General features: G+C 42.9%; 1 protein-coding gene across 3 annotated transcripts in view; it reads right to left on the bottom strand.

Moving 5' to 3' along the window:
* Positions 1-4,260: 4,260 nt before the first annotated feature.
* Positions 4,261-21,848, bottom strand: part of RAMP3 (receptor activity modifying protein 3) — a 61,493-nt gene continuing 43,905 nt past the window's right edge. For all 3 annotated transcript variants that reach the window (XM_037385885.1, XM_037385887.1, XM_037385886.1), the window contains one exon: positions 4,261-5,777. In XM_037385885.1, coding sequence (XP_037241782.1) covers positions 5,522-5,777 — 256 coding nt within the window. In that variant the 3' untranslated portion in view covers positions 4,261-5,521. The remainder of the gene's footprint in view (positions 5,778-21,848) is intronic.

The raw sequence follows: 21,848 nt of genomic DNA, 5'->3' as shown, positions 1-21,848 counted from the left end.
TGGGACCCCTGGCAATATCTCTGCATCCCATAACTCACGGCCACCGCCCCTGGCTCCACAGGGATGAAGTCGGTGAGCTCTGCAGCGCTCCTCAAGAAGGCATTCCCTTGGTGGTGCCATGGCTGTCCAGCTGAAAAAGCCCAATAGCCTTGAGCACCTCCAGGTGCTGGTGGTTCTTCTCATCCCCTGAGGGGCTTGTGTCTGCTCCCTGAAGGCTCAAGCGAGATTTCCATCCATCAGATGAACTTGGAACATAGCCTTGTCACAGCTGCCCTTGAAGCGGAGAAGCTCCAGCAACTTCATATCCAGTGTCCCCCGGCCTTCCTCCCTCAGCCCCCGGGGAATCCCACCGGCCCCTCCAGGCCTTCCTCTCGGGTGTCTTCAGGCCGGTGCCAGGCCAGCTCTGGACAGGGGACACAGGACGAAGCCCCTTTTGTACTCCCCCGGGGCACTGTGACTGCTGCGTTGCCAGGTGATGGCACTGTGACACGGGGGTGACCAGGGGTGACGCAGCCCCCCAGGCGCAGGATTTTCTCACCACTCCTTACCGATGCACCAAGGGACATTTGTTCCTGCCCTGCTTGTGGGGAGGTCATTCTCTTGGGAAAACGTACAAAACTTGTTTTGTTCCTTGATCACACTTCAAATGGTCAATCCCTGGGACAGCCTTCCTGGCAAGCACTGCTCCCTCAGAGCAGACGTCCGTGGCCTAGCGGTCTTGTCTCCAAAGTGGCCAACCATAAACATTATGACAAGGAGAGCCTTCTGTTCCCGGCATTCACCACCGGTTGAAAAACGACAATGAGATGGTTTTGCAGAGCTGGCTCCTGCCAAGGCTTGCGATGGGCGAGAGAGCCAGAGCGCCAGGGCACGGGGGTGCCTCGGGGGTGCGAGGGCAGCGGGCAAGAACCTGGCCGAAAGGGCCCCGAGGAGCCCTGGCCAGGGGCTGTGCTCAGCGCTACCGAGGAAAAGCAGCAACCCGCGGGGGCCATGCTGGGGGCCCCCTGGGAGCCTCAAAAGCTTCCTCCCCCCGCATGCGGGGCACGAGGCCACCTTCGTGGGGCACCAGCAGCAGGCACCTGGCCAGAATGGCCCAAAGGAGCCCTGGCCAGGGGCCCTGCGCGGTGCTGCAGAGGCAGGCAAAAAACCCCGGGCAGGGACACTTGCTCGCCCACCGCGGGGGAAAAAAAGCCTTCCTCCCCCCAGCTGCGGGGCACGAGAGGCCACCTTCGTGGGGCACCAGCAGCAGGCGGTGACCTGGCCCGAGGGACCGCAGGAGCCCTGACAAGCGGTCGCGCTCAGTGCTGCAGAGGAAGGCAAAAAACCCCCGGGGGCCAGTGCCAATGTGCCCCGGGGGAAAATTCCTTCCTGACCCCAGGCAGCGCTGGCGATCGGCTGTTCCCTGAGCACGTGAGCGGGACCGGCCTCCTCGTCCCACGGGCCGGGCACACCTCCCGGGAGATGCCCCAGCCCTCTTCTCCCTCAGCCCGGAGCCACCTCAGGGGCTTCCAAGAGTGACCAAACACCCCTGGCCTGATCGACCTGGGGGGACAAGAATCCTTCCTGTGCCTGGCAGGGCACCAGTGGGTGCTCCAAAGCTCTGGGACCCCTGGCAATATCTCTGCATCCCATAACTCACGGCCACCGCCCCTGGCTCCACAGGGATGAAGTCGGTGAGCTCTGCAGCGCTCCTCAAGAAGGCATTCCCTTGGTGGTGCCATGGCTGTGCAGCTGAAAAAGCCCAATAGCCTTGAGCACCTCCAGGTGCTGGTGGTTCTTCTCATCCCCTGAGGGGCTTGTGTCTGCTCCCTGAAGGCTCAAGCGAGATTTCCATCCATCAGATGAACTTGGAACATAGCCTTGTCACAGCTGCCCTTGAAGCGGAGAAGCTCCAGCAACTTCATATCCAGTGTCCCCCGGCCTTCCTCCCTCAGCCCCCGGGGAATCCCACCGGCCCCTCCAGGCCTTCCTCTCGGGTGTCTTCAGGCCGGTGCCAGGCCAGCTCTGGACAGGGGACACAGGACGAAGCCCCTTTTGTACTCCCCCGGGGCACTGTGACTGCTGCGTTGCCAGGTGATGGCACTGTGACATGGGGGTGACACAGTCCCCCAGTTGCCACCTCATCCCCCGCCCAGCACCCCTGGGAGGAAGGGCTTTGGGGTGCCGGCCCCGAGGCAGCCCCTGTGCCCAGCAGGCCCTGGGTGCTGTCCCTGCCCTTGGTGGCCATGCACGGGGCACAGCTGCTGGGAGTCCCTCTCCATCCATCTGGACAGCCAGACTCTGCAAAGGGCATTTATGCCAGTCGCGTTCCTTTGGATGGCGGATGTGAGAGGGGATAGACGGGCTTGTGGTTCCCTCTGCATGGACTCTGCAGAGATGCAGAGAGCACACGCAGGATTTCCTCACCACTCCTTACCAATGCACCAGGGGACATTTGCTCATGCCCTGCTTGTGGTGGGGTTGTCCTCTTTGGAAGAAGTCGTAGGGTTGGTTTTTTGTGTTATTGACCATCTTTTTCCCTGCAATTCAGTAGCTCTTCTCCTGCTTTGGCTTTCACCTTTGGTATCTGGAAAGTGACGGCAGCCCTCTCAGCCTCTTTTTTGCTCTAGCTAGTCTTTGACATCTTTTTTCAGCTCTTTGCTATAACTCTTACACCGCTTGGAAATGCACACTCTCCCAGTTGTTCCTGAAAGCAAAAATCCCAGAACTCATAGTAATTAAGCAGCGTCAGCTAGCTGCTCACCAGCTTGTGACTTCCACTCTGGCCTAAGCATTGCTTGGGTTCAACCACTCTTCCAATTCCAGGAATGATTCTGAACCAATTATTTTCTTTCTGTTTGAGTCTCTGCCTGTTTTCCTCTGAGACTCTGTTGTAATATAGAATTAATTTGCAATTATAAAACGAGCCAGATTCTTGTTCCCAGATGTGATTTTCTTGGCAATGGAAACAGGCTTTGGGGGAAAGGTAGCAAGGTCCATGCAGCAGCAAAGAACCACTAACTCTCACTAGCATACAGTACAAGCTATGTCAAAAGATCCAATAGTTACCATTTTGATTTCCTATTAATGTACACAGCTTTTAAAGAACTGGACACTGTGGTTGCTTTTTTCCTTAAAGCAGTATAAATGTTTTTCCAGATTTAACTACTGAGGCTTCATTAAATTAGCAGAGTTTTTCCCATGCACTGTTTCAATTTCTCTGCCCTTCTATCAAGTATATAAAATAAAATAGTGGAAGATCACACTTTGGATTGGAAAGACACACAAAAAAGATTAAATTTTCACATTCAAAGCACACAGCAGTGACAGAATCCTTCCCCCACAGCACTTGAAGGAAAATCCACTGGGTTTTGTTCTTTGAATCTTACATTTCTTAGGCTCTTTGAAAAGGTCACACTAGAGTTCATTTTCAAAATAAATAGAATCTGTTGAAACATGGCATTTATTTGAAGACCACAATACACATCCAGTAGTATGAGGTCATCAAGGTGACAGTTTCTTCTCCATTTAGTACTCAGGCCAATCTGTTTTACATTTAATTTAGCTGGCTGATATCTCTCAGATGACCAGGTGAATGCAGTTTCAAACAAGCCAGAACTGGTCAAGAATTCGCATCAAATATGGTAATTGGATTGAAATGAACACATCTTTGAAAAAGTCACAATTATTCATATGTGGTTTACAAATTAAAGGTTTGAAATTTGCTTTGAAGCTTGTTAAAATTTAAAGTAAAATGAGGATTAAAATGAAACTCCATGCAAAAAATAGATTTTTTTGAGGTTGGCCACACAAAATGCTTACCCAAACAATCTTTTGGATCAAATGAATAGGGCTTCCCCACTAGTTTTGGTGACCAAATGACCAAACCATTTTAATGAAGGAAATAATAATAAAGTAGAAAACTAAACCAAAATCACATGTCATTCTTCTACAAAGAGCAATCTTCTGCTAACATCTAGAGAAAGAAAATGTATCTTTGGAAAAACACACAGGAAACACCTTAGAAAATGAATCATTCTAACATCAGGGTAATGAAAAAACAAGCCAGTGCCTTCAACCCTTGTGAAAGGATGTGAAAACAAACCAGTATGGCTACAGGTGTTCTTTATCTATCTACAGATAAACAATTCCAGTAAAGGGGGCATTTCTAATTTGAATCAAGCCTGGAAACGCTTCTCATACACACAGACCTGAGTCTCAAACACTGAGCCAGAATCTTAAAGGAGAAAATCTAACTAGCAAAGATATGAAACACCATTATTTGACCATTCCACCTGTATTTTATTTGTGTGCACAAGGTATGGAAAAATGAAGAGCCACTTTTAACAGATATTCCTCATATATAATAGAAGAGCATTCAACTAAAGGCATTTTGTGAACTTACAGAAAAGAAAGGTTTACAACACAAACATAGAAGTTTGTTTTATTTGGGGCATATGAACTTTACTTAAACTGTTACACAGGAATAGTTTTATAGAATAAGATTTCTGAGTATATTTTTTTCTTTTTCCTCCTATGTCTGTTCCAAGCTTTGATGTTCATACATTAGTTCCCACACTCTTTACAGGATGAATAATTATTTATGTACAAAATTACACTCTGAAAGGCACCTCAGTCAACATGACACCTTCAAATTTATTTGTAATATATCACTTGCATAAATTGAAGTGAGAGTGGGGAGTATACAGTGAACACAAGTCGTCAGGAGTAATTATAAAAGAGGAAAAATAAAGAGTCTGGCATATGAAAGTTTCTTCATTACTCCTTAGTATATTTATAATCAACCAATTTCACATTTTCCAGCTCTGTAAAGTAAGACCTGCATATCTTCCCAGAGTTTGCTTGTAAGCCATACAATTCCAAGTAGCCATGCTTAAAGGTATTTTATAAACCATTTTATAACATGGCATGATAATTCCCCCCTGGGGCTAGTCACTGGACACATAAATTGTTCCTTTGCCAGGACAATACTTCCAGGTTTTGATAATGCTTTTGACTAGCTTCCAGAAAAGCTGCCACCTGGTTAAATCCATGTTCAGTTCCTTCGTCAGTGATGATCTAAGTTACAGGGATCACAGATGAAAACCTCAAGTGTCCTGCACAAAAACTCAAGAGATATCATCTCCCCTGCAGTCAGTAACACCATACCTACATGCAGTTTCGCAACACCTAGTTCACCAACCAGCTTTACCCATGGGAAAGTAACTTTACCCTTTTTTCAGGTAACGGGTCCATTTGCCTAGAGGCTCTCCTGTTTCTGGGAGCTGCCTGTAAATTCCATGATGATGAGGTCCCATGGAAGTAGAGAGCTTTGCACCAGCAACACCAATGGCCCAGCTCAAAAGCAGTGACTTCTGCAGCAGCAGCAGGCAGCTCATTGTTCACAGGAGCATTGCCTCTGTCTCAGTATCTCACAGGTTCCACTTCAGTTGATCTCAAACCTTTATGTTGAGTTTCTCTCTTCGTCTCTTAGGGGTTTTGGATGAAGGAATTGGAGATAAAGAAAGCCCAGAGGAACAACTTACACCAGGATATCACTTCTCTTGCTGCACCATACTACCAGTGTTATCATGGCACATGTCAACATGACTGGGATCAAGATCAGAGTTATGAGAATTTCATCTGGTGGATCTTCCCAGTGAACCTTTTCTGAAGTACAGTTTGAAAAGAACTGTTTATGAATTCCAGTGATAAAGCCCTCTGCAAGGGGGTTTGGCCAAAAGCAACTTGCATTGTTGGCTTCACGTTCTGTGCACTGGGTAAAGTTGTCATAATACCTAGGAGAAGAAGAAAATTGATAGAAGTTTTGAGCAGAATGCATTCGCATATCATACTTAGAGGATGCTACACAGGGTCGCATATAGAATGTATAAGACTAGGTCTATCATGCAGATATTCTGCTGAAGGACCTCTAACGAAAGCTCTGGGTACTACACTGTGAGCCTGAAGAACTGACTCACATATGCTCATAGAACTGAGAGATTCCATGTGAAACTCTGAGATCCCAGATGGATAGTAGTCAAAACCTTGTCTTTTGGGTGGCATTACTATAGCCAGGACCTCCTAATGCCACTTTAAGTAGAATTAGAACTCTCTCACTAGAGACATCTACAGTATCTTTAAAAAAAAGCACACAAATGTGCCAAGAACAGGGCGTTTTGATCAAAATGTGGATAATTCATGCCTCATCTGCCATTGGACATGATGTTGTGGTAAAAATGACGATGTAATGCTGGGACTGATCCACAACATGCATTGCTGTGTAACAAAGTCCATTCTCTTGTACCCTCAGGCAACGAGAAGGTAACAGGAAACTAAACACAGAAAGTTAGCTGTTGACAACATTTATCATTTTCCCAACTGCAGCAAATGCCCAGCAGGAAGAAAAAAAATCATTCCTAACTACACCTGTTCGCAGTGCTCATGAAAGGTTGGGAATCCCCTGTAATGCCTAACATTCAATTTCAACACAGCATATGCTGAAATTTACCTGTCCGGGGATAACTTATATTTATGAGAATTGGCTATGCCCCACAAAAAAAAAAGAAACAATAAGCCTGAATGAGTAATGGGATGGGTTTTGTGGTGTTATCATAAGCCAAAGAAATTCAGAAAGCAAACAGAGTATGGGGGGAGGAGATCGGAAATTAACAAGACAAAGAGTGTCTGGTCAGTACATGAATAGGGCAAGAAATAAGGAAGCTGAATTATTGTTTGTTGTATTTAAAAATATTTATTTCAGTCCTGCACAACTCAATAAATTCACTTCAAAGGAAAATTAAAAATAGAAAAGGGAGAGCAAGAAACCACATGACACCTCAGGGGATAGCATCCTGCACTAGCATCTGAAGGTCCTATGGTGCCTTTCAGTACATATAAATACAGTAACTCCTGATGAATGACTCGTTCTGACATTAAGAACCCCAGGGGACTAATGCTGACTCAGTCCTTTACTGCAAAGTAGCAGAGACATTCAGTGTTTGGGTCAAGACTGAAGTCCACTGCCTCTTGCCTGTCTGTCACGGGAAATGTCTGCCTGCAAACACACAGGCTGAGAATACAGGCTGCAGAGCGTCTGCATTCCCAGGGCTGTATTCACAGAAGAAGAAAAAGCCTCACAGAAAGGTCCTTCTGCAGCCTCCTCACAGTTCTCATTCTCAGGGAGTTTGAGCTGATGCTGCTTTTTTCATAAGCGTATCCACTGGTTGAGCTGACGTGTCCACACCTAGATGCTCTGGCACGCAGATGCATGTATGCACAATGCATGTATATTTTAAGCAAAGCAACTAGAAAGGAAGCTTTTGTGACAACATCAGCAGCCACACGGAAACAACAGGAAATAAGCTAAAAATAAAATACAGATAATTAGCTGTTTTATTTTAATAGTGTCATTCTTGCATGTGACCCGGTTGCATCCATTCTTTATGTCCTTGGACTAAATTAGGAGTTGAAGATGGCTAGCTGAATATGGGAAAGACAGTCCCAGAGGACCTGAAGAATGACACATCTGAAGGCATGCCTACAACGTTCGATGGACTGCAGTGCAGGGATGGCAGAGCTAACACACAGCTGCCCAGACAGGTCAGTGCTGTGTCTAGCACAGACACCAGGCAGATTCCAAAGAGCATCTGGCTCTGCTCCAGCCCTGCTCTGTGCCATGCTCTGGTGAGCAAGTGTGTCCCATCGACGGCCACTTCAGCTCCCTGCTGCCACAGCCACCCAATTCACCCATCTGTTCATGTAGAGTAATAAAACCTCCAAATACTGGTGATCTGAGCAGGCTTCATATAAGTGTACCCTAAACTGAAAGGTTTTATATCTTTAAATCTTTCTCTTCCCCCCCCCCCCCCCCTTTTTTCTCTTTTTCTCCCCGTCCCTGATGTAAAATCCTATAGAAAGTTCAGTGTTGTTCCATGAATTCTGCAGGGTTGGTTTTTTTTCATAAATGTTAGATGGTGTGAGCAAAACCACTTTCCACTGATTTTGCATTTAAAGTACAACATAGCTAGAAAATCTGATTAAATGTTGCCAAAGAGCCAGAGCCGAAATAGCAGGGAATTATATTGAATTTGAAAGACTGAATCCCAAAGAGACAAAATTGAATAAAAATGTTATCTTAATAGTTTGAATTCCTTAAGACTTTCCCTTAATAGCCTCTCTCTCTAAAAAAAAACCCAAAAAAAAAACCAACCAACCACACAAAAAACTACCTGCACTATAACTGTTCTTTCACACAATTACAGGAATGTAGATAACAAAAAATCTCAAGTATTTGAGAGTTACGTGTCTGCTAGTAAAGCTCAATTCACCTAAACATTTAAGTAATTTAAGAGTTTATGCACTGCAACGGAAAATTCACGTTAAAAAAAATCCTCTGCATGGTACGGTGCTGCAGCCAGCTCAGAAGGGAGCAACTGGATCCTCATTATTACAGTACGGCCGTTTCGTAGTTGATCAAGTGGCTTGCAAGCTTTTTTAAGAGGGAGGTAGGGGTTAAGAGGTATTTAATTCCAATTCAGTTCTTCTATGCTCAATTCTCTTATGCCTTATGTAATTCTCTTTATTCAGATGGTAAAGGCTAGAGCAGGGAACATTTTCATTCTGCAGAATCAAATGACTATAACAAAGACGCCCTGGCCTTTGACTGGAGGTACTTCAGCACAAAGGCATAAAAATTACATGCTTTGTGAAAGGAAAGAACAAGAAATGGCATTTTCTGCTTGTTCCCAGGACAAGTAATTGGACAGCAGTACAGTAGCACAAGCTCCTTCACCTCTCGGACTATAAGGAGGTGTAGGAAGGTTATTATTCTCTGTGCTGAGTCACATTTTCATCTCTTTCAGGCTAGTTAACGAGGACCCTAGTTAGTTAATACTCAGAAAAGGTATATTCACTGAAAGCCGGGTGATAAGCTTTGTGATCAGTGAACTGAAAAATTAACGTAGCTAAGAGTTTCAACTCAGTTCATTAGGCCAGCACCAAAACCCAAAAACTAAGCATAGTCTGAGCACCAAAATTCATATAAAGATATGCTTTTCCCTCATATGCTCAGCAGTAAGTAAACTGTAAAGTTTATTGAGGAACCAACTACTTGGTCATACTATGGATTACTGAAAATACTTTCAGAGAACATGAAAAATACTTTATTCCTCTTTGGAGCAATCTCTGAGCTGCAACACATTTGTCATGAAAGACAGTTTTCAATATTCTAGCACAATACATTTTCAGAGCACAAACGCTTTTCCTCATGTACTTTATGTTTCCACTAAAAAAGATAACAACAACTGTGTGGTTAGTTTTCATAAAAACTGGAAAATTTTATTTTGTGAGTTATTTTACCTGTGAGAAAACATACTTATATATTTACCTATAACCACACAGGCAGTTAGCAGGAATGCTAGTGCACATACTTGCCTTAATGGAACACTGTATCATGGATGCCCACTCAAACCATTTAAATAGACAACCTCACCCATCTCAGGGTACCCAATTGCCTACCACTCACGGCACTGGTCAGTCTAAGTAGGAGCTTCAGTCTCATCCATACTTCCCCAGAGAGGAATGTGGTACATTCTTGTTCCCTCTTCATCATCTCTGCACAGAAAAACTGCAGATGACTGGTTCACAAACACACCCCCAAAAAAATACAACTCCCTCCTCCAAATTTTCATGAGACCAAGAAAATGAATAGATTGTTTTATTAAGAGTTTCAACAAATGAGCCCTCTCCAAAGAAAAATTGTTCTTTCAAAAAAATCCCAAACAATTCACAAAAAGCAGAGTACCATACATCATGTTACTGAAGACAAACTTTTGAAGGCATTCACTGACTGCAGCCAGCAGACCCATCAGCACTTCCAATAAGACAATTTTGTCACCTCTGCAGCACTCATGAACAGATCACTACAGAGACACTCTGCACACATGCAGTCACTTATGTTTTGCCATTGCTTAACAAGAAGGATCAGGAATTAAAAAACAAAACAATCACCGCACTTTAACAACTATCCTGTTTTACATAAATCAGCTTCACAGTGTGTGATGTCATTATGGAAGGGTACAGCAGGCTACATACATTATGAGTTAGTTTTTGTTATTTTGAGTCCATCAAGTATTCCAAAAATACGGGCAAAATTCTCTCTACATAAACTAGTCTTGAGGTAAGTCACATAATAAGATACTCCAGGAAATTCACTCCTTCTGCTACTCCACAATCCTCGACAGGAAACTTGTAGTATCCTAGAACCAGATATGTGGTGTATTTTAATGAAGAAGATTTAAAACTTTATTTTGCCCCAGGTGGTTCAAACAAGAAATTTCTTTTAAAATAGTCATATAGTAAATCAGAGTTCAAACTGAATTATCATCCTGGTAACCTTCACCCAATCTGGAATGAAAAATGCCGAATTATAAACATCATATAATGAAAAATATTTCTCTTGCAGCATTTCCAGATGAAGAGGAGGCAGGCAGTACCAAACAACCTCACACACAAAAAAAGCACACCTATTTTTATGTGATATGCAGCCAGATTTTACAGAATTTAAGGGTGTAATAGTCTGGATGAACTTCAAAAAAAGGGTCCAAACCTTAAGATGACTATTTGCTGAGGTTTCACCATCACATTAAAAGGAAAGCTTCAGTTTTATAACCAGCTATGAGCCTACAAATGATAGAATATTTCTGAACTTTTTTCATTCAACAACTCTCCAAAGAGATTTGTGGCTGATATTACTTAAACCATGTATCTTCTGCCAAGAGGATTGTTCTCACAGACACATTTCTACCTCCCTAATCAGATCAGATCTGCTGTTGTGCATCTCCAGTACAGAGTTCAGCCAGAAGAAAATAATGCACTACATATCATAATGAAGGAAAAGAATGGGGCTGGGGGAGGCAAAAAAAACCCAAAAAAAACCCCACACCCTTGCTGGTTTACTGACAACTTTATAAAGTAGCTTACTCTCATGCCACTAAGTAACGGGCACTGTGACAGATTTACTCACTTGGGTTGAAAATAATAAATACCTTCTGGTGTCCTTTGAAACAATTACAGATCTCCACCCTTGGCTTCACATCAACAGCTGTCTGGAAAATGAAACGTGGTTGACTAAACCTAACTGAAAACCCTAAAATGCAGAACTATTACTAAATAAAAACATACGGCAAAAAATGTAAATATAAAGAGCAACCGTACGTGTAAGCAGTAGTTTATATACATAATATCCATCTCCAATGAGCAACAGAAACTACTACATTAAGCAAATGTAGAACAAGGAGGGAAATGTCTGACACCAGGTACCATGTTATAAAGATAAAATATTTAGTAGCATGGGAGTTTTACCAAGCCAGAAGCTTCTACTAGCAAGTAGCCTTTGTCTTCCACCACTCCCGAGCTACATTTTAATGATTACTTCATTGTAAATTTGGTTCATTTTGGGGAAGCACCAGCTTGAAGGGGAAGTATTCTCTGAAGCCATCACTGCACCAAGTCTACTGGAGCCAGTCCCATAACGCCCTGGAATTAGACAAAAATCCAAAGAGTAAGTGAAGGCAAATCCTAATCCCACCAGTACTTAAGCATGTGTATTCAACTTCTTGTATGCACAGCAGGTCCTAAGTAGCCATCACTGCCAGCAATGGTGTGGAAAAAGATGTCCTTAATATACCAAAGAGTCTGCAGTGGGTCTCAGATTCTGTCAGCCACCTCACAAACTCCCACCTCTCCAGCTCAGAGAGAAATAAAGATGAAGGGAATGCACTGCAGAGGGCACAGGAAGATGCAAGAGGAGCACATGGAACTGGCATCCTGCAATCCAAACGCTGATATGCTCTGCAAATGTGTGCCTTGCAAACGTTCATTCATGTACTGCATCTTCCAGGTAAGAGTTTATTTTGCCCCTCAAGAGATGATTACAACACTGCAGTCTCACTCTGCTCTATGCAGTGGTCTGGCTCAAGAGCTATGGCTTTATTATAGTTTGTAGAAACCATTATTTACTTATGCTATTGCATGAACAGCAAATTATGTCGGAACACATTACTTAATCACGAACTCATTGGGGACAAAGACTAAAAAGAAGGTGGCTGAACTTCTCCAAATAAATCCTTCTTGAGCTAGCGATGAAGAAATACGTGCTATTTTAGTGGTGAACATGAATTCTCCTGGAGGTTTGCCAAGGTAAAGCAAATCCCTTCACCACCACTTTGACACAACAGATAATAAACTGCTATGTCAATTAACACACACATCGGACCCTTTGCATTTGGGGCCTCAAATTGTACATTTCTTTACCACATAGATAGGGTAATCCGTGACTCACTGCTTTTAAATCATCACTGCTCAGTTTCTAAAGTGGACTTGAATTACAACTTTGATGACAGAGCATCTGATAGAGACCACAGTTCCAACTGCAGCTCATTCCTGTGTAAGCTCCTGAGATACAGCAAAGTCACTTTGAACAAGCTCCTCAGTAAACATGTCCCCAGATTTGCAGCAGCAAACCCACCACCTCAATCCAGAATGATCTTAACATGGAACACTGCAAACAGACCTGAGGGTTCGGTACTATTTTAGGAAGTCTGATGCCTACTGTCTGCCCTGGTCCAACACCAGCAGCTATTGTAGTACCACTGACATTTGATGAAAAACAGAGAGAACGGCAAGGGGGAAAATAAGGCTAATTTGTTATTCATTGAAAGCTGAAAGAAGGCAGAGTAATTTTTAAAACAGACTTTAGTGCTGTGAGCTAAAAAAGACACTTCCAATTCCCAAACCTGGAGAAGAAAGCTTAACCACAAAATGGTATTTGGAAAGAGAATGAGATTGATGTGGAAGAGAAAGAAGATTAATCACAAATGTACATTTTTACTATATTGTACCTTTCATTTTAGAAACCTATGATATTACAGCTAGTTCTGTCTTGTGTGAAGCGTTGTTTAGGACATACTTGTTTAATACATTGTGCTTAATTTTATTCCATGAGCAGAGCTTAAGTGTGTAGCGTGGGTCTGGAGGGACACAAGCCCTTATGAGATCTACAGCAATTATTTAGAGACAGATAATTAAAACTAGTGAAATCCCTACAGACAGTCAGTAAAAGCCCTTGAAATCATGTGTATTATTTTGTAGTCAGTAAAAAACAGATAGACACACATGAACTCCCTGGAAGGTACATGTAAATCCTCCTTTCCTTTTCTTTTGGTGGCTAATAAAGTCTCTGTAGCTGTATTTCAGCTACAATCATCCCGAAAGTATTTGAGAATTCAAGTCCTACAACCAAAAAGCAAGGGCAGTTCAACTTGACACAGAGGAAAAGGTTTCTACACTGCTGTATTCCTCCTCCTCCTCCAGCACCACGATATCAGCTCTTCACAAGCTGGTTTCTGAACCATCATGCTGTACAGCACGATGCTGGAGCACCAGAAGGAACTGTGGCAGTCTGCCCTGCAGATGCTTGAGAAGAGGTGTTGCCAACCCCATTTGCATGTGCTCATCAGTTAGACATCTCTGTTCCTTATTTGTCCCTCTGTAAATGAGGCTAAAGTAGTATTGTCCAACTTCACAGAAACGTTGTTTAGTAAAAGACAATTTGGTCTCTAATGACTACCTTAATAGGGACCATATGTGTCATATACAAAGAGTTGGCACCCAGTTTAGATGTTCAAAACCTTCCCAAGTTATATATAAAACAATCCCTGTGCCATTTGACCGATTGCCTTGTGTTAAAATGAAGCCCATGGTAGCTGTATCTGTTTCTCATTCCAAATCCTGTTTGCTGTGCTGCTTAAACTGTAGGTAGCAGGTTAAACAAAGCAAAGAAAGCCTTCCCTTTACAATTTCTGCTATAGAAGAGCCAGATAGATGTGGCATATTTTCTGTATCACTTCACAACATCTGTACTCAAAATCTCATGCATATAAGTATGCCTGCAGTGACAGTGACATCAAGACACTACTATAAAATGGAAAAAAAAACCCCAACCAAATAAAACCAGCATGGGTAACTGTATAGTCAGAGAGCAGTTATGAAATGCTAGCTAAAAGAAAACAACTGATTTCTAAATAAGGGATGGTAATGCAAAAAAGCATGCAAGATTGCCGTTTCAGACACTGACTTCTATATACAAACATACTAGTGGTTTGTTTTTTTTACTAATGGGTAAAGGCAAAAAAATATTGCTAATAACACCTAGATGTCATCTAATACCTTTCATTTGTTCATTTACATAGGAAGCAAATGTCCTCATTGTTTTCTAGATGAGAAACCTCAACCATAATATGGAATCACAATTTGCCCACAGCAGTAGTTTATGGCAGAACTGGGAAAAGAGCATGGTTCTTCCCGGCTAAGGACCAGGCTCCCGATAAAATCCACAGTGCTTACAAGAACTCTGATTCTTATCCTGCAACTGGGGTACTGAAAACAACTCTCTCCTTGTGAAATCTCCACTGTTTGAACTACACACACACACACCATGACTACATATGACTTAATTTCTTAGGAAACCAGGTCTGAAAGTGGCCTGTTTTTTCAGAGAAAGCAGAGCTCCAGAAAAGCTCAGTCTTCAGGGATTACTTGGACAACAGGGCACCATGTCCACCAGAACCTGACAGAGGAGAAAAGAAAGATGCCCCAAACTTTCTTCTGCTCTTTCCTCTGTGACTGACAAGGGAAATGCTGTCCACACTGGGCTCAGGGGCAGAAGTTAGAGCTGAGCAATTATCCCAGAATATACACAAAACTGCAACAGGCTGAAGGAGATGCATGAGTGACAGTACTGAGCTGCTCATTTGCAAATAAGGAATACATGAACTACCATCTTGAATTCAAAGTATAAAAGACACCCTTGTACCTCAGTCCTGAGCATGTACAAGAGGCTCTGCTCCCAGAGAGTTCATGTAAGCTTTGATATAAATTTCAGTTTCATTTATGTTGCTGAAGACTGCAACACGGTTCCCAGGTTAAGGGGAACTCAATTGCAAACTAATTCTGCACCGTTACCCACCTCATCTCTCCCTTTGTTTCCACAAGAAGCAAAACTCAGCACACAGGCCAGATCAGCCCCCCGACGTGCTAGAGCCCTGGTGATGGGCAGTCAGAAGAGAAAGCTTCTGCAGTATTGCACAGCAAGCGAACCACACCACCATACCAGAATTCAGACACAAAACACAGGTGGGACTTCGTTACATCTTGCTTTCATCTGACTCCAGTCCCTTGCAAGTGCATCAAGTTTGTATTTTTCACCACAAGGTTGAACCCGTATCTTCAGCAAATGGCTTGCCAGTTTTCAGTTCTGCACAGTTCCTGCAAAGCTCTCTAGAAGGAATTTACGTTACATAAACTTGAAATCATACTTTTGAGACGTGCTGCAAGCAAGTCCATAAAGGTGAGGAAGAAAAACAGATTTAAGAGTTCTCAATACTTGTGACTACTTTAAACTTGATTTTCACAGCAACTGTTTCTCCCTTCCACACTTTCTCATTAAAACGATGACCTCGTCAATCTTTGATGCCTGGGAAAACATACATTTCATAGCAGAAAACAATAAGTGAGAAATAATTAATTCCATTTAACAATAGACCAGACATGTGGGTTCAGCTCAGCCACACAGAAATCTCAGTGTTCTTTATATACTTATTTTCTTATATATATACACTTATGTTGCTTATATACTTACGTTCTTAAGAGACCAATAGCATTCATGTGCCCTAAAGAAGCTGATCTTTCAGAATAAACTCAGGACACTGATTCCAATCTTTCAAACAAAAAAAACCATGGACACCTGCTAACAGTTCCCTTCCTAGCGAGAGGCAATTTTTTGCTCCTGGCAATGCTTGTGCAACCAGGCTTCCTGTCACCTCTGAAGTCTCATCACCACCCACTCATCACTTCTCCAGTTACTGCAACAAGGGAACATGGTCCTGGACAGATGAAAAGCAGGTTTTGTCCTAGCTCATGGGTAGCTAAGTTCTTCTGTATTTTCAAAACATCTGTCAGACTTCTCACAAGATCTGTTTTTGTAAGCTTGTTCATCCTAAGATTCCATGACATACTGCTGTGGCGGGTGTCACCAACTGACACTGTTTTCTATTCTCTGCAAGTGCTATTGGGTTTTGGCGTTTTGGGTTTTTTTATCAAACAAAGCTTTTGGAAAGACATACTGTACTGCTAGCTTTAAAGTAAACAAAATGATGCACGGGAGCAGCTTAAAAGATGGAAACCTGCATGAGTAGTAGAGTTTGAAGTTTGCCTGCAGCTCTGCTTAGAGTCAACTCTCTTGAATAACTAAGTCTCAACAGTAAAACAAATGCACAGAAAATAAAAGACACCTTCCCCAACATTTTGGTCTGCAGTAAAACTACTGCCAAGGTTAAAAAAAAAAAAAAAGTGATCCTTTCCATCAAACTCTAATAATGAAATAGCCCTTAAATCCTTTAAGAATTAATCCTACTATGAAAACAAACATATTCTACTATTATTAATCTATTTCAAAATGTAGATTAAAATCTAAGTGTGTATGGATATTAAGTGCTTTACTGGCTAAACCAATGTGGGAGTGGTTACTGCTAAACTGCTGCGATGTTCTCCTAAACTTAGGTCTAATGAAACACAGTGTTCCCATAGGAACAGAGTTCCTCCTCCAGCCAAATCCCTGAACACGCTGAAAAATCCTAACCCTCAAATTCAGCAAAAGGAAAAAACAGGAACAGCTAAACCACAGACCTAGAATGGAATTCCTCAACATCACTTTTATTGCTACCTAAACCATCGCTTCCAGACCTGGATAAAGGAGGTGGTGTTCTAGTGGGAATGGCAGCAGAAAAGCCTTCCTGTGAACAGCCCACATGATGTGTCAAAGAGCTCCTACCTCCAGTGCCATAAAGTGGCAAGGGATGAACTGTATTAATCCAGCCAAGCAGCAACACAATCATTTCTCATTAATGATTCCCTAGAAAGAACTTACATAGGTGACGAACCCAGCAACTCTCCCTGCAATTATAATCACACAAAATAAGCACATAACCGTTATTCCTATGGTAAATTAATCACAAACAAAAAGGTGCTTTTCAATCTATACATCAGTTTATGCTTGAGCCATTAAACCAATATAGCACAATACAATTATACCACAGTAACTTTTGATTAGCCAGCCTGAATATTAGAAACAGTTTAGCCTTACGTACGGGCACCTCAGAACCGGCCCACGCATCTCTTCTTTGCAGACAGCTTTGCTTAGCTCCATTGTCCACTGGAGTGGACTGGTTTTGTTCCCAATCTGCCTGGTTTTCAAGGCAGGCAGTTGAGCTGACATTACACTGCAGCTAATGCTGGAGTCATTATGTGGACACATCCACTGCAAGACTCCTTTCCTTCTGAAACTCAGAGTTCAGGTCCCTACTCCACTTCAAAAGCAGTAATTCATATGAATGAGAAGAAAACCTGTTCACTCTCGTTTGAAAAATGGGGGTCTCATTTGCAGAACTCCAGCCAGTAGTGAACGTCACATCTTATTAGTAAACAAATTTTCATGCTTCAGCAAGGAGACACTTGTTTTCAGCACTATTTAGAAATGAAGAATAGCAAGTGCTACTCGTTGATCAAGTCCTATCCCATTTATATTCAAAGCAATATCACTGAAAGTCCAAGAAATGCCATAGCAACTTTTGTACAAGATTACTGAGCTTCACTGTTCCAAGATTTCTATAGCCCCTCCAGCTTCCTTCAAGAAAAACAAAGCTGAATGTAAATTAATCTAACAACCAAGGGAAAATGGGCTTGATCAGTTCCTTGATATCGTCAGGTAAGCAGAGCCACAGTTAACAAAACTAAAGGACCCTAAACAATGTCCATGGAGGAAAAATCCCACGTTCTTATTGTTATAAAATAGATGTTTTCCTTCCTGGAATATTGTGACTGTGTAGAAAACCTCAATTGTGTCAAGTTTACAAATTGGCTGGTGACACTGCATCCTCAAACACCACCTCCCCAGTCACAAATGAACTCTGACACTTGTCTCTTATTTCCAGCTCAGCATCGTTCTTTACCTCCCAGCTGAAATGCCGTAACAGCTGGCTGTGAACTTCCCACACAGAAACAGGTATTTGCTTGTAGAGAACAAAAAATACAACTAAATAGCATGCTGAAAGGTGAAATTGTACAAAAGCACAAGATAGCTCAGCAGCTCAAAGAATTTAATTGCATTAAACATTCTGAGTGTGGACAGGTATCTCGCTACAAGGGCATTATACTTAATTCAGTAATTCAGCAGTGACTCTTCCTTAAGAAAGACAAACAAAAAACACACTTCCCCCCCAAAAAAAAAATCAGCCTAATTTATATTAGAGTATTGCTTTGAAGCAGAATGGGTCTGAATGCTAAATTCTGTAAAAGCACTAAGTCCTTCCAAACCTGAGTAACATAACATGGTTTTTGAGGAAAATAAGTATTTCATAAGGGCAGTTCTCAAAAAAAAAGCATTCTACATGTATTTTGGTGTCTCTAGAATGGTAATTTTTTTTTTTTTTTAATCAGTAGAAAGCATCTTCAGTGCATGCAAGCATTACATTTTCAGCATAGCAGCAAGGACATTACACAGTCATTATTCTATTCAAAGTATCACATGCTGCAGTTTTGCTAGACACATCTCTAATGAAGGGAACTACAACAGCCAACACACAGAACAAGCTACAGTGAACAAAACTGCTGCAGAAGCCTGTTCCCTCACTTAACATTTAACAGTTTCCAACCACTAAATACTTTTCAGTGAGCAGGTAACATTTCTGCTTGGAAAAACTTAAAAGCTCTTCTGCCAGCAAACCAAATCTCTTTCAGGGAGCTGAAGGGACTGCTGCTAGGAAACAGCTTTTTTGCTCACATGATCTACGTGCCTTCTTTCAGTTTGTATGGGGATAAAAGACTGCTTCAACTGAGGATTAATGTCCCCCTAAAAAGTAAAAAGACAAAACAGGTCCATGCTAGTTGTCACCAGTTTTCTTGTCTTATTTAGCAGGTGGGAAAATTTTCCTTAATCTTCTCACCAACACACTTTTAGAAGCCCTTATTATGATTATTCACACCCCTTGCCAAATTTTGCTCCAACTGTGCCTTAGCTTCCCTGACTGCATCCCTACACATCTGGGCGGCATCCCTATATTTTTCCGAGGATACACGTCCCCAGTTCCACTGCCTGTGCATTTCATTCTTTCACTTTGATTTGACCAGGAGGTCCTTACTCAGCCATGCTGGTCTCCTGCCTTCCTTGCTTGCTTATTTACACACAGGAATCAAGAGCTCTTGCACTTTTAAGAAAAACATCCTTAAAAAACTGCCAGCTCTGTTCTGCTCCTTTATCCCCGAGGGCAGTTTCCAAGGGGGTCCCATCCACTAATTCCTTAAAAAACTGAAAGTTTGCTCTCCTAAAATTCATGGTCATGACTCTAGACTTCACCTGGCCCATATCCCTCAAGATCACGATTTCCACCAGGCCATGATCACTGCAGCCCAGGCTGCCACCAATCTCGACATCTCACAGGAACATTTCCCAGTCTGTTTCCAAAGGCCTTGTGAGCAGTGGTACAATCAGAGCAGCTCTGGAGATGGCAGCAGGGGCAACACTCTTGGTTAAGCAAAAAAACAAGGGATGCAATTCTCTTTTCAGAGAAAACAGTAAATCAAGGGCTGCTTCAGAAAGGCACTCAGCCTACTGGCTGTTTCCAGCAGTCTCCTAAGTACTCACACCTCCTTGAAGGCTGAGGAGGTGCATCCACTTTAGATTCTTTTTCTTCTAAAGCTGATCCTCAAGACAATACTGTCATGCAAGCAACATAAAAATATCAGAATCTTTACAGAACCACATAGGTTTGGGTTCCAAAGAGATGTTTTAATATGGCTGTTTATCTTCCCCTTTCTAGTTTGCTTTCCAAGACGCATGAAATGCTGAGCAGTTACATCAGCGTGCCTAGTCCCTTAATCCTGAACTCTGAACATCTGCCATTTGGACAGAGCTTTCAAACAACTCTGTCAAGAGTGTTTCCAGCACTCATCAAACACCGTGTCCGCTGCTCCCTGGTGTCTCTCTGTTGTCTGGTGCAAGCTTGGCAACACCTTCCATGTAACGCAGGACTTCTAAAGGTATGCTGGGGGCCTGGCCCACGTCTATCAAGCCACTGTCCAGTGCCCTCAAAGGGACAAGAAGGTCTCCTGCTCTGAGGCCACACAAACAGGTCCTGAGACTAAACCAGAGAGCTAACCCTCAACCGCAGTACTTGCTCCTGTAGTCAAGTGCAAACAGTGGAAGCAGAGGTCAACTCAGTAACAAGAGAAGTAGCTCTTCTTGAGAGGGGGAGAGAGGAAGAATCAGAAGAGACAGCCTATTCTGCAGCAGGACAGGACAGGAAAGACAGAAATCGTAAAAAAGGCAAAAAAAACCATTTGGTCCCTATCCACGACCAAGCTTCAAGACAGGCAAAACAATTTCACCCATCAGCCAGATGAGTAAATTTCTACCTGGATGCTCTAATGTTGGGAACATGAGTGAACTATTTACAGTTCACTGGTCCCATATAACATCAAGACATCCAGGGAGAGAGATGCAACACATATTTGGGCTGGAGATCAAAGGGTGGACCTCACCACTGAAGCCATTGCACAGGTTATTCACAAATTTGAAATATACACCATAACCAAGCAAGCCACATGAGTAAAGCCTCTCTGGTATAAAGGACGGCGGTTGCAGTATCAGTAAGGGGAGACCTCGCAGATGGTTATATCACAGCACCACAAACCTACCAAGGCAAACACCATCTGCTTACCATGGTAGAAGTAACCACCGGACAGTTGGAAACACACCCTGTAACCCAAACCACTTCCTGAAACCCCATCCTGGGCCTTGAAAAGCGAATTCTGTGGCAATAGGGCACCCAAAGAGAATTGAGTCAGACAAGGGGACTCATTTCCAAAACAACCTCATCAGCACCTGGGCCAAGTAACATGGTGCTGGTGTACCACACTCCCTGGCACACAGCAGCTGCGAGAAAGATTGAAAGATATAATGGACTGTAAAGCACCATACTGAAAGGGATGGGATCTGGGGCATATAAGCAGCAGGATGCAAATTTAGCAGTAGCCACTTGGCTAGTGAATACCAGAGGATTACACTATCATATTCAGAATACCACTGACCTGGCCCTGCCCAAACAAAACCCCTGCATATTGTAAAAGGAGATAAGGCATGTGGGAACCTGGCTAGGAAAGACAGCGTGGCTTGCTTCTCCCTTGGGAAAAGGCAAATCTATTCATGAGATTGTTTTTGCTCAAGGACCCAGTACACTTGGTGGGTAATGCAGGAGGATGGGGAAATCTGATGTGTACCTCAAAAAGATTTAACCTCGGGGGAAAATATACCATGATTTGAATTGAATGTTTCAGGAAGAACCACAGCAGGCGGTTCTAAAGCACCTAAAGCAACAGAGAAAGAGCCTTGCAAGAGCTGAAAGAGTGCAGCAGTGACCTAATCTGAGCAGATTTTGATGTCCAGTAGCACAACACAACATGCCCCTCCTGTTCAGAGTGACCACCGTAACAGTGATAACTCAAGTCATGGACTAAATGAACGCAGTGGACACGTTATAGACATCTTGCAGGGAGGATCCACAGATTAAAGGAATGAAATCTGTGTTTAAATCAAAGGACAGGAAAGGGTCTGGTGGTTAATGAGGATATATTGGATATCGCAGCTCTCGAGCAGGACATAAATGGTTTAGAATAAGGGGTGGGGATTGTACTGAGCCTGGCTGGGATAGAGTTAATTTTCTTCATAGCAGCTCATACAGTGCTGTTTTAGAATT

This window comes from Falco rusticolus, chromosome 4 (genome assembly GCF_015220075.1).
Source record: "Falco rusticolus isolate bFalRus1 chromosome 4, bFalRus1.pri, whole genome shotgun sequence".
NCBI lineage: Eukaryota > Metazoa > Chordata > Aves > Falconiformes > Falconidae > Falco > Falco rusticolus.
The sequence above is the reverse complement of the archived record's forward strand: the minus strand, read 5'-3'. Positions and strand labels throughout refer to the sequence as shown.